Below are 14,088 nucleotides of genomic sequence, written 5' to 3'. Positions count from 1 at the left end.
TGCATAGTTTGTCACATAGAATTTCAGTTGTGCAGGTGGTTCAAACACGTCCCCTAACTTAGGTTCCATCTTATAGCACCTAGCATTTAGATCATGTATTATGTAGTTGTTCGTCACTACTTCCTCTGCATCCTCATCGTTTTGAAAATCATTACCATGGTCCACTAGATCTTTCACCTCATCAGTCATACTTGAATTTCTGATGTTCGCATCACAAAGTAGAATGTTAAGAAAATGATTCTTACATATATCAAGCCTTGATACAAACTCATGTCGTGGTTTATGATCCATGTAAATCTCGTGCAGCTCAAAATCCATCTCATTTAACCTAGAAAATGGCTCGTAAATTCCAGCAAATGGGTCACCGTAAACATCAGCTAAAGAACCCATTTCTAACTCATGCACAATCGTAAGCATTATCATGAAAAGTAAGCAATTAATGGAGGTGATTTCTCGTAAAAACCATGATCAGACCGTAATTTAGCTTCAGACAATGAGAATGCTTCACCAGATGGAGTGCTTCAGATAACGACAATGCTTCACCGGATGGAGTTTAACGTTTGAGTTCCTATTACCTACATCCGAAGAAGTAGTAGCATGGGAGGGTGACAGGTTGTGTGTATAACACCGAAAATTCTCAAAACTAAAATTTCATTTAAATTTGCTTTGATCTTAAAACACATTTTGTAAAAATCTCATTTTTGTTTAAATTACCAAAAAAACATAACTCCATAATCAAATAAATAGTAATCCAGGATCCTCTAAAACATAACTCTTTCTCTGGTGTGTAAAATCGAGTCGGTGTCGTCCCGTGATCCTGAGAAAACCTGAAACACAAATCATAAAATACTGTAAGCACGAAGCTTAGTGAGTTCCCCAAAATACCACACATAACACATACTAGCCACTCGAGGCTATAACTCTATGGGCCCTTAGGCCCTAACTCTGTGGACCCCCTCGTCCTAGCTCTATGAACCTTCCGGTTCTAACTCTGATATACACACGGCAGAAATCACATAGAAATAATGCAGTGTAACACAACACATAAATAGCATACAATAACTCTGTCACATAACTCTATTTACCACTCAAGGTAAGGTATAGTGAGAAGACTCACCTCAGATGTCTCGGTAAATCCCTGATTCGGTAGTAGTATAGTCTAGCCTCCGCCTAATCACATAAAGTAAAATAGGCTCATAAATATAACTCTCGAGACTAGACCCAACCCTCTCTTAGTACCCTCAAATGGGTAAAAGACCATTTTACCCCTCTCTTGACTCAAAGACCCCATTGTTGACCAATCCCTAAAAGTCAACAAAGTCAACGGTCAAACTTTGACCTGACTCGTCGAGTGCACTTGGGCGACTCGGCGAGTCTACACGTGTCCATTATCTCTTTAGCCTCTCATGAAACGCTGAGCCTTCCCCCTGCTCGACGGGTTACACCTGGCATGAATCGCTGGGCCACCCCGACTCAACTCATCGAGTTCAATTATGGACTCGGCGAGTTCCACCTGTAATCCTCTACCCCCTTCTGACTCACCGAGTCATTCCCCCAACTCGACAAGTTACTCACTGAGTGACTTACGGGAAACCTTAGCCCTACTCGCCGAGTCTGTTCTTAGGACTCGGCGAGTTCATGCCATGCTCGAGCTCAAATGAGTTCCTGAGGTCAGATCTGTTCCTCTAACTCATAGATTTGGCCTCCTAAAGCAATAAAAACACGTAAAGTTTGGATCTTGATGCCCATGCAAGGACCCCATGGCTCTATTTGAAGAAATGGCCTCAATATGCCATCCAAAACTCATATCTCTCCAAGACACTCAATAAAGATCAAGGATTTAAGGTCTGTGGACCTCTTTGGATCCATTTTCGAAGCCTCAACACAAGAAGGGACCAAATGCACTAACAATCATACTCTAAATGGGCTAGAAACCCTAACTCTCAAGGATTAACACCCCAAACTGAAGAAGGATCAAATATGTACCTCAAGATGAAGTCCTTAAGCTCTGAAATCCACAGATTAGCTCCCCCTTTAGCTTCCTCTTGCCTTGGTCATCTTCTTCTTGCAAAATCACCCACACAAGGATAAAAAAAAATGGCTTCCTTTCTCTCTCAAAACACTCACACACTCTGGGGTCTCTCTCTCTCTCTATCAACTGGTAGCCGCGAATGAAGGCTATAAGGGCATTTAAATAGGCCTCAAACCCCGGAAATTAGGGTTTCATTAAACAGCGCGGACTCGCCGAGTCCACTAGTCGACTCATCGAGTCCGGTCATTAACCCGAATGAAAATTCGCGACTCTACTCGGCGAGTCTAAGCATCAACTCGCCGAGTCTCTCAAAATCTCCAAAAATAATAATTAAATAATGTACCTGAAAATCCGGATGTTACAGTGTGTCTCAATGTTGACAGAGTGTACTTTGTTAACGAAGAGAAACGGAGGAGAGCGCCTTAACAATGTTACCGATTGTAAAGGAGGATGTAACCTGTTGGTAAAAGGGAACTGGTGAAAAACATTGAAATGAAAAATGATGGGCAAATGTGAGGCATCTGTGGCAAAAAAAAAATCGATTTTGGACATAAATAATTTGTTTATGTAAATTCATGGACTTTTATGACAAAAACCCAAGGCATGAAGTTGTCAGAGGTTTATTGATGCCTGAGGAGAATTTGCCAGTGGTTTATTGCTACCTAGCGTGAAAAGTTCAGACTGGATAATTTATCGGGGGTTTATTGCTACCTGTGGAGAATTTGGAGCCAAGGCATGAAGTTCTCTTGAAGGATTATCACTCATGGTGTCTCTATGAGCACGTTGTCTCTTCTGAGTAGATGATCCTAGGAGACTGGTGACTAAGTTGCGTTTGACAGTTTTGTGATAATTGTCATAATCACTCATGGCAACCATGGTTTTATCAGCTATGAGGATCTGTAAGCCTCCGATAACAAGTCGGTACCAACAAATCGGTGACCTCTTTCAAATTCAAACTATGATTTGAAACAGATTGAAAAGAAAAGTACAACAAATTCAAAACCCTAAAGCTCCTAATTTCGAGATCGTTAAACAATAAGTTAAGCAAATGAAAAATAATCACGATTCAAACACAATTGTAGCTAAATTACTGATCAAACATCACATACCAGACCAAATTAAAAATCAACAAACCCTAAACCTATCAGAATACAAGATTGATTCTCAATATTCACAATTATTTGTCCGATCTAACACAAACAAGGTTAATATTAACAGTTTTCAGCCATAGAATTGTAGGAGAGCAGAGTCGGTGCATTCAAAATCGGTCGGAGACGAAAGACCGATGAGGAACAATAACTCCATATTTGGACGACTTGATGTTGATTTTAGGGGAAACTGATAGACTTGATAAGCAAAGCATCTACGTTGGAGGTGGAGATGAAGATAAACAGTAGATGATCTCGTGTCGGAAAAGAAGTTGATAAGGGGAATTATTGAAGAAGAAACTCACGGCGCGAATGAGAGAGAGAGAGAGAGAGAGAGAGAGAGAGAGAGAGAGAGAGAGAGATGATATTTTAGTTTATCAGTATATTTAGGATATAATGTAATTAAATGTTTGTTTCCTGTAATACCCTGGTTTAATTTAATTAAGATACCTCTGCCATTTTAGTTTTCTACCTATTTACAAAAATACCACTTTGCATCTTGACCCTCTCTTTTTTATCTAATGCTCCACTTTTATTTCTCAGGAAACTTTAAATTCGATTTTCTTTTCGTTTTTTAGTGTTTAATTAGCATCATATGCAAGTATATGATGCAATTTGCAATTATATTGATAACTAGGTGTGAAACCCATATATTATATGGGTTGATTTAAAAAAAAAATTAAACATTAAAGTGTAACATAAAATATTTTTTAATGTAAAACTTTAAAATAAGAAATGAATAAATGTATTTATTAAAATTTAATATCATATATATAATATTCAATATTTTACATATATAAGTATATGACTTTCATTATAAAAATTGAAAAAACCAAAAATTGACAAGTGGAAAATATTTATTTCAAAAATACCACAAAATGATAAGTATCAAAACTCATGAGATTGACATGTGGCAAAAAAAAAAACTTTCATTTATTAAGGAGGATTTGTTGTGGTATAGCAGATTGGCTACCCCTAAGGGCAAAACGAAAAATGTCACAATACAAACCTAAGATGAGAAGATCAACAACTTGAACTTCAACAGATGAGTTTTCCAGTGTAAGGATGGTGTACTCCAGCAAGGAACCACAGAGGAGACATATGCAAGAAAAAAGACTCAAAACCCGGCGAAAAATAGTCAAAATATGAAGCAAAATAGGAATACACCGGGGCACCAGGGACACAGAGAAATAAATATTGAGTGAATGGATGAATAAATAAATATTGCAAGAAGTAATTAGAAATTCGTGGTTACTATCCTCAAAGTTAAATTTTGTTTCATGACCTATCATAAAAACCTATGCCTGAATACCCATAACATATATGTTAAAAATCAAGTTTTTTCTTATATATTCGGATAATCCTCTCATAAATTAGGTCCCCCTGGCAATTAGCATTCTGGCAATAGGACATAGCTGTATTTACAAAACCGTGCCATATGATTAAAAGATCCGGTTGTATAATTGAGTTCGGGTTCTTTAACATGATCATGTAGACCGGTTCCTTACTTTAAACCTGGTCATATAGCTCTCCCTTCCATGAAACCCGGTTTCTACTTAATATAACCCTTTTTTTTTAATAACCGGGTCTTTTATAGCGGGTCCTATGTAGTCTTTTGTAGTAGTGTTATATACAAATCATTCTCCCTCAATACTCAAAATATTTTATGGTATCATCTTCAGGACATCTATTCTCCTCCCTTTGCAATTTGTTACTCGATGTATGTTGCAGTGTAATCACAACCATAAGTTCAGATGTTTTTCTAAGTTTTCCATATAATATTGATAGAATACTTTGAATTATCTTGGATCATAAATGCTTTATATTCATCATTTTCCTCATGCCAAAATTCTGAGCAATCTGTTGCAACTTTGGTTGTTTGCACGGGATCATCTTTACTTTTTCTAGGAACGAGCTCAACTGCAAACGAAGTCCAATTCCTCTTTATGGAAAATGAAATAATACTGTATGATGAATTCAATGATGTGGTTTGCCTCAATGAACTAAAGGAAACATATCCCACAGATGTCTTCACTTCTCCATCAGATTCAGGCTCTGGTGTTTCATTAGACTCATGCCAAATCTCAAACCGAGAATCTTCTTCATCTGGATCCTTCTTGATGCTTATGTCAATCTCCATATTTGTGTCCTGGAATATAATGCGTATTAAGAACCCACAAAAGTCATTGCACCAATCATCTGGAAGCCGCAGTCTAAACTTTTCTTCACCAGATTGAATATGCCTTTTATATGGGTCCCATTTAACATGTGGGAGACGCTTTGTAAATGTTTTTCCCCTAAGGAGCCTCCCTACAAACCCCTTTGGAATCTGATATGGAATGGTGAAACTGATAAAATGATCTTCAATAGCATTCCCCTGCCATGGAAAACACATTCATTGGGTTAATTAATATGATAAAGAACAAAATTCAAAAGGTACGTAGAGTATAAAGCCAAACCTGGAGCATGGAGTGTAGTAATATCTCACCAACATGCGGACCTAATTTGTAAGCCCCCCAAAGTGAGACTTTCCACAACCATTTACAGTTTGAGATACCTCCAAAGCTTTCAAGCGAGTCACAACAATCTGCTCTAACAATAGCTATACTTTGTGGCAGCTCCGACAATTCTACAAGTTCTTTGCAGAATGACACGTCGAGCCATTTGAGCCGAGGAAATTGCAAGCAACTAAAACTTAACTGTGAAAACTTATTTCTGAATAGATTGAGTTCTTGCAAGTTGGGCAACTCCAAAACATCAGAGCCTATATCTTCATCTCCCAAATTGCACTCGCTCAGATCCAACTTCCTTAAGAAGTGGAGTTCTTGCAAATTGTGAAACAAAACTAAGAATATGTTGTGACATAAACAAGGCCCCTCTACACAACATTCTACACCAGGAAGATGTCTGCAACCACACCTCAAACAACTAACAGCATAGTTTGTACTAGATTCTATGTAGGGTGCAACTTCGCTCCCACTATTATCATCCAAATCAAGATGTGTTGAATTCTCCATCCTCTGATGGTGGATCTTTGGAAACTTAACAAGTTTGGGGTGCTCTGTGAATTCAAGGGTCTCAAGTTTCTTTATTCCCCTAATGGGTGGAAATATCTCAAGACTCCGACAATTTTCTATAGATAAGAAAACAAGCTTTTCCAAGCATCCAATCGATGGATGAATTTCTTCTAAACACAGACAGCCACGAAGAATGAATCTTTCAAGATTTGGAAGTCCGTTAAAATTTGGTGTCATGATTAGCTTATTCATATTGCTAAGTTCCAATAACTTCAAACTTGGGAGCACCTGTTGAGTACAAGTGCAAACAAGTCAAAAATGTATAAAGGTGACAAGATTTGAAGGAAAATGGCACACACACAGACAGACACAAACACACTCAGACAAACACAAATGGAAATCATCTGAAGTTTTCAATTGTTTAATAAAGTATCTATAAATCACTTGAGAAAAACAAAGATAATAAAATATCTTTAAAGGACATTCACAGAATAAAGGTCCATGCTTTTCAACACAAATTGACGAACAATACAAATTACCTTACAGCCCTCCCAAAGTTGCTTTTGAGAACCTGAGGACAATATAAGACAGCAAAGCTCCCTTAGTGGAAGGTCATTAAACAATAGTTTTGCAGGATCCCCTATCGATTTCATATACCGAAGGTTCTTCATGTTTGCCGAAACCGAAGGAAGATCTTGTTCTTGTTTTTTTGCTGGCTGAAACTGAAAATCCATTTCTATTGCTTCAATCTTGTCAAGTTCCTGTGATAGAGCAGAGGAACAAAATAGTGTCAGGAATCAGGATGGATTCAAAAGTGATTGTTTATACAGGCATAATATTAATATATCATGCAAAGCTAGCTTAAACATTACCGTGGTTGCATCCATAGAACATATTTTAAAAACATCTTCCTCCTTCCAAATCCTACTATGTTTTTCAGGGTTCTTACGGTGTTCCCCTCTAACAATATAGTGTCCCATTTCTTGCACCAGATCATGCATATCAAAATATCCATCTTCTGAAATAGTTATGAGAGCCTTTTGTATTAACACCTTTACTCCTATAACTGGATGAAAACCACAAGCATCAAAGATCCGCATTGCGTTGTATTTATACTCCCCCCTAAAGAAACATGCAATATCAAGGAACAACTCTCTCTCAACCTTTGCGAGTCCATCAAAGCTGATTTTTAGCTTTTCCAGAATTTCAGTATCTGGGATCTCTTTCAATCTGGCTAATGCACTCCTCCACTCATGAATATTTTTGTCACACAGAAATGAACCGAGAACTGTAAGTGCTAATGGAATCCCACCGGCATAAGAGACCACCTCTTTTGAAAGCTGCTCATAATTTTCCATGGGTGTGTGATCTCGGTGTGCATGCTTGAGAAAGAGCTTAATAGCCTCATCACTGTTTAACAATCTAATACTGTGTGTCACATTTACTCTGTGTGCATTTAATACATGCTCATCTCTAGTTGTGATTATTACTCGGCTTCCTTCACCAAACCACTCATGTGATCCAGCTAATGCTTTTAGTTGGTTAAGCTGATCCACATCATCAAGAACAATCAAGACCTTTCTATGACATAACCTATTTTGAATCATGCGCCTTCCTTCCTCAACTCTCTCTATTCCCTGAACTTCCTTTTGTTTCAAAACACCAGAAATAATTTTTCTTTGCAAGCTTACCAAACCATTAATCTTGCTTGATTCCTCCCGGATATTTTGCACAAAGCAACAACCATCGAACTTGCTAGAGATTTCATCATAAATAGAAGAAGCAAGAGTAGTCTTACCACCACCCCCAACCCCCCATATTCCAATCATGAGCACACCACCTGACCCAATTTGTAACTCTAATTTCAAACGTTGCATGCGAGCTGCCATTCCGATCAGGTCCTCATTTGCACTTGAAGGTACTAACTGCAACCTCTGTGAAATTGTGTCAACAATTTCTTTGATAACCCTTGATTCATGCCTACACATTGGATATGCAAGGATTATTAACACATACTCAAAAAAGCAATTTGTTTCATGCTCCATGAAAGTTCAGATTCAAAATAGGACTTGTAAGGTTAACATCACAAGTATATGTAATAATATTCTTGGGAAATAGTACATTGAATAGTTTCAAACAGCAACAAACAAAGCAAGATGGATTTCTTTGTTGTAGCTTGAAGCGGGGCGTTAAATAAGAAAATCAGAATTAGAAGTCAATGAAAACCATCATAACTTAAATTAAGCCTATACATAACTGATCAATTGATCTACACGGCCATCGACATCATCAAGAATAATTATATTTGTATAAAAAGCTAACAAGGTACAAGTGTAAATGAGTTGTAGAGAATGCATTATCTATATAGGCATAAAAAGTGCAAAAACAAAAAAGAACATTACCCGTTGGCAACGTGCTTGGGTTCCCATCCAGAAATGTTACTTGCATCCACAAGTGCTTTTCTCCAAGATTCAACTTTCCTCTTGTTCTCCAACTCATGTTTGGCAAAGGCTTCTTGGTATTTCTGGATTTGTTCTAGAGGTGCAGAGAGCAATCCCCAAGGGTCCTCCACAACTGCTTGTCCCCAAGATTTAACTTTCTTCTTGTTCTCCAACTCATGCTTGGCAAATGCTTCTCCATATTTTTGTTTTTGTTTTCGTACTTCAGAGGGATCTACGCCATAGAATATGGGCATAACGACTGTGCCTTTCATATCCTTGCATTTCATAATACATGCGAGTTCATCTAAGCACCATGAAGAGTCTGCATAGTTCTCTGAGAATATGATGACAGCAATCTGAGATTCTTCTATAGCTTTCATAAGGGATGGGCCGATCGATTCGCCCCGAGAAAGTGTTTCGTCATCCTTGTAGGTGTAGATCCCATGTTGTTCAAGAGCCGAATAGAGATGATCAACAAAATTTCTGCGAGTATCTTCTCCTCTAAAGCTAAGAAAAACATGGTACTTCCACAAATGAGAAGAAAAGGCCGGAACTGAGGGAGATGATGAAGAAGATGCCATCAATGTGTTGATTTGTTGAGATAGATGCAAGTGGTACGAGAACTTCAATGAAAATAACTTTATACAAAGAGATTCGAGTTTCCAGTAAAACCTGTTATTAATTATGTAGGAAAACCATGCACAACTCATAAGTGAGATAATAGGTTACCATGTAGAACTCCTTTGAAAGTATAATACAACCAAGTCATAAAAAACCACAACGTAACCCTCGAGGCGGAATAAAAAATAATTATAAAATATAATATACTTCATAAAAAAACAATATACAAATCCAAATCAAAGTTAAAAAGTCCTAAATAATGTCTATCACCCTAATAATTAAAAATATTGTTAGTCTTAAATTCATTAAAATAACACAAATATTATCAGGTCAAATTTAGTTTCAACTCTCAAGTAAAAATCAAGTAAAAAGTTACTTTTAAGCTTTTTTCACTATGTTTTTCCGTTAAGAAAAAAAAAGTCACTAAGCCAAAAAAGAATTATATATATATATATATATATATATATATATATATATATATATATATATATATATATATATATATATAAAGGTACATAATCTATGTGTACCACTCAAGGAAAATCGTCCCATTGGATTTTCTTTTTGTATCCACAACACAGACACACCATTAGACTCATTTTTATCCAAATTCCATTCGTTTCTAACATACAAAACAGGTATTCACTTCAAAAAATGGTTAATTTGATCTTCTAACGACACTATTTCAAAAACTTCACAGCTTTGATTAGATTAAGTCAAAATATGTTGATCTGACATTTCTTAAAATAACTTATATAAAACTTCATTAATTAGCACTTTCGTTTCTTTCTTGGTAACTATACATAATTCATCAGTTTAACAGTTAGAGGAACATACCACAGATTCCCAGCAACACCAAACTCAAGCGCACCCTTTAAATGACGGACAAGAAATCAAGGGATGCCACGGATACGTTAATTTGCTGAGAATTGAGACAGTATGTATGTGGTTCGAGCACCCCTAAATGAAATGAACTATTTAAAGAGAAAAAGATAAATAATTTCCAAGAAATTTCTTATCATGTGATATTTTCTATAAATTGAGTTGTTTTTTCATTGAAAGTGTTGAGATAAAGTATATGTAGTCTGAGCCTCCTTAGGAGTTTCTTATCAATTAATTTCTCGATACAACTTGAGTTGTTTTCCCACTGTTGATGTCATCATCATAATCAATGACTTTTCAGGGCAGATTGATTTAATCAATGATATGGTACAAGTTGTTGCCATTTGAATTTTCATCATCCACATCATCTGTCATGTGTACAAAACCGATGATGTGAAATTTTCTAATATTCAAATAATTTTAAATTACTTATTATTACTATTATTAATATCAATACAGAAGCTAAATACTTATTTATCAAAGAACCTTTTTTCATGATTTAAGAAATACTATTGGTTTTCATACAAAACATTTGTAACAAAGTTTCAGGTTAGGACCAAAACATGCAATACGACCTTCTAACAAGTTGCTTTTTATTTTTGTCTCCGAAATGCTTACATGGACAATCTACTAATACTTGTATAAAAAATATCCAGACGACTTCTGTGTGTGGGAAGAGAGTCCAATAGACTTGTACCTCATGCAATAGCAGATTGTACCCCCTGAAATCGTCTCTTATTGTCGACCCACCATTGTTCTTCAGATGAAGAGTTTTCTAAACCATATGATTGTTGGTATATAAAACTAGCCTTGTTCATCCAGACATATTTTTGCAATCTGAACTCACATGCCAAAACACCCATTTACTATTACTCCGCCATTATTGTTGATGTTAAGATGTACCCAAAATCGTAACAGTGATACCGATATAGAAACCCAACAACCTGCCTAACTGAAACCAAAATCTTAACCCCAAATATAATCCAAAAACTTGACTCAATCAAAACAAAACCTGAACCATTTGTCTACTTTATGTGTTAAAAAAAAAAAAAAAAAACTAAACGGATACCTTTACTTGAATGCTAACAATGATAGGAACTTGATTCTGCATTAGGTTGAACTGAATCCGGAAGGCACTGAACCTTTGTATTTGATTGTCGATTAGGTCAACTCCAGGATTTTCATTGTGCGGTTGCAGGGGACAGCGAAGAGGTATGCCAATTTCCTTTTTTATTAGTGATTGTTTATAGAAAAGAAAGGAGTAGTCTTTTAATGCTTCCACAAGGACCACAACGAACCACTCACCGCCACTATCTTCATTGATGATCTGCGCGGAGCCCTACTCATCTTTTTTTTTTTTAAACCTTTTTATCTTAGCGATGAAGACAGTGATGGTCGTCGAAAAAAAAAAAAAAAAAGTAATAAATAAATAAAATAAAAATCGAGTTGTAGCAGAAAAACCCCATCTTGATTTGGGAAGGAGACTGAGAAGGGTCGTCGGGGAGCAGGCAAAAAAACGACTCAGGAGTGGAGTCGGCGGTTGGAGCTGAGGGGAAAGGTCAGGTGGGGTCTCCGATCGGACCCCATCGATTAAACGTCCATCTACTTCTATTAGTAATAAATAACAACAATATAATAATATAAAATATACAAAATCGGTTGATCTCTCATTCGAAATTTTGCTTACAAGGTGTCTAACTAAGAACCTTGAACCTATTTGTTTCCTTCTTAATTGCAAAATTAAAAGATAATGTTTTAAAATTTCAGATTCAGAACGTTTGTTTATGTATTATTTTTTACCTCTTAATATTAAAAATGCCTCTTATTTTTTAGATATTAAACAAAGTCTAAAATATAAAAAAAGAGACGCACGTTCTATTTGCCCTAAACAATTCGACCGCCTCCTCTTCTTTCTTCCCTTCGCATCTGCTTGCTTCACATCTTCTTCTCCTCAGTTTCCGACGACGCCAGTGACGCTGCTAGGCCTGTCAAATCGGACCGTCGTGTCGTGTTTTTGTCTGACACAACACGACACGACAAAGTTTTTTGTAACACGAACACGACACGACACGATGTCGTGTTTCTTTTCACTAACACGAAAACGAAACAATTAAAAAACGACAACACGACACGACACGACAAAGATAATATTACATAACTATTATTTTATTTAATTCATATTTAATCATATATAACACGATAAAAACGACAAACACGAAAACACGACAAATACATGCTCAATCGTGTTAATTTCATGTGGATTTGTAAACACGAACACGACACGAATACGAATTCGAATTTTGATTTCGTCCCGATTTCGTTTCGTGTCGTGTATTTTTGTCGTGTCGTGTCATAAATTGACACTCCTAGACGCTGCCTTCCTCCGTCGCCGCAATCGTCGACGACGCTGCACCCAGTAATGTCGTCTTCCTCCGCCGCAACAAGGTCTTCCGTCTCCATCTCATTCTTCAGCCGACCGCAACAGGTATTCTTCTGTTTCTTCCAGTTGTAACCTATTATGTTGTTGATGTTTGTCTTGAAACCGAAGAAGGAGCCCACCATGGTGGTTGTCGCCATTTCTAATTTTTCTGCCACCTTCTGCCGCCACAAGCCACCGTGTTGGGTGGCAGTGTGCATTTGCTTGTGATTGGATCGTTTTTGGGATGCACGGACATGTTTGGACTAGAATCATAACCACCACGAGGTGGTGGTCGTCATTGTGAGCCGTCATTAACCACCACTACCCGAGGTGGTAGTAGGTAGTGCCCGAGATAGCTAACTTATTATTGACCTAGTGAAACCCTAATTTGACCCAAAACTTCACAAGTGGACTAACTGGAATGTTATTGGGGTGGAAACCCTAATTAGGGTTTGGAAAACCCTAATTTTGGAAATGTGAGATTTGGAATTGACCGGGACCCGTATTGGAATTATTTACTAGACTTAAAATATTAATTAATGATTCTTTGCAATTAACTTAAGGCAATATTGGACTTAATGGATTAAGTCCTTAATGGGTTAAGTAGGAACACTTAACCCTAATCGTCATTTTATGTGAAAAAACCCTAATTGGCTTTGGGTTCTTATTAGGCTACTACTTGGACTGACTTGTTGTGGGCCTTCGTGGGCCAAATAGGGAACATGCTTATGGACTAAGGAAATCATTGGGACTTAGGATAAAGTCCATTGGAAAGGCTTGGACCTAATTTGGAAAATTGGGCCATAAGAGGGCCATAATTGGGCCTTGATGATTATGAGATACTGGGCCATCAGAATGCCTAGTGTTTGGACCAAAATAAATGGTTGGGCCTTAAGATAAGCCCATGTAGAGGTTTGGGCCCAATTTAGAAAATTGGGCCACATGTTGGGCTTTGATTCCTAGTTTGACTTTTGGGCATTTGGATTGGGCCTTGGGCTTGAATCAAGCTAAGATGGGGTAAAGTAGTCTTTTAGTCCAAGGACTTATGGTTATGCATTGGAACCTAATCATTCATTGGATGTTGTTTTGATGATTGACATTTTGGGGATCTGTCAGCCAGCAGCCAGAGATTTATTTGCAGGACTTCATCAGTGTGAGGTGAGTCTCATCACCTTACCAATAGTTCGAAGGCACCAAAGTCGGCCCATTTTGTATTATGTGGTACACTAGTTGATGTAGTGATATGTGGTATGCCAGTTGGTTATATGTTATATGTTATGCTGGTTTTTATGTGATATTTGCATGAAAGACCATGGGGGAGCCCATGAAACTTGGATGTAAAACCATGTGGGGGAGCCCATGGCTTTTCAGGAAAAGACCATGGGCAAGCCCATAACACTTGGATCTAAGACCATGTGGGGGAGCTCATGGATTTACAGGTAAAGAATATGGGGGGAGCCCATGACACATAGGTGTAAGACCATGTGGGGGAGCCCATGGCATCTTGGAGTAAGACCTTGGGAAGAGC

At 37.4% G+C, this 14,088-nt stretch overlaps 1 protein-coding gene and 1 long non-coding RNA gene across 7 annotated transcripts; both read right to left on the bottom strand.

Annotated features, from left to right (window-relative positions):
- Positions 1-417: 417 nt before the first annotated feature.
- Positions 418-3,832, bottom strand: LOC145008383 (uncharacterized). 2 transcript variants are annotated; one of them, XR_013663387.1, is made up of 5 exons: positions 2,744-3,832; positions 2,376-2,489; positions 1,987-2,064; positions 1,118-1,170; positions 418-827 (listed from the first exon to the last, which is right to left on the bottom strand). It is a non-coding gene; the product is annotated as an uncharacterized LOC145008383 (long non-coding RNA). The 2 variants fall into 2 exon arrangements; XR_013663386.1 differs by having other exon boundaries at positions 1,987-2,061; positions 2,744-3,827.
- A 585-nt stretch (positions 3,833-4,417) lies between these two features.
- On the bottom strand, positions 4,418-11,740 carry LOC145008380 (TMV resistance protein N-like). Of its 5 annotated transcripts, none has more exons than XM_078967001.1 (7): positions 11,211-11,740; positions 10,839-11,093; positions 8,600-9,310; positions 7,070-8,177; positions 6,737-6,958; positions 5,640-6,485; positions 4,418-5,557 (listed from the first exon to the last, which is right to left on the bottom strand). In XM_078967001.1, the coding sequence occupies exons 2-7, from the start codon at positions 10,841-10,843 to the stop codon at positions 4,943-4,945; spliced, it is 3,507 nt and encodes a 1,168-aa protein (XP_078823127.1). In that variant the 5' UTR covers positions 10,844-11,093; positions 11,211-11,740; the 3' UTR covers positions 4,418-4,942. The 5 variants fall into 5 exon arrangements, with proteins under 5 accessions (XP_078823127.1, XP_078823128.1, XP_078823129.1 ...); XM_078967002.1 differs by having other exon boundaries at positions 10,839-11,089; XM_078967003.1 differs by having other exon boundaries at positions 10,839-11,085.
- Positions 11,741-14,088: the final 2,348 nt, after the last annotated feature.

Source organism: Lactuca saligna, chromosome 8 (genome assembly GCF_052625555.1).
Source record: "Lactuca saligna cultivar CGN05327 chromosome 8, ASM5262555v1, whole genome shotgun sequence".
NCBI lineage: Eukaryota > Viridiplantae > Streptophyta > Magnoliopsida > Asterales > Asteraceae > Lactuca > Lactuca saligna.
The sequence above is the reverse complement of the archived record's forward strand: the minus strand, read 5'-3'. Positions and strand labels throughout refer to the sequence as shown.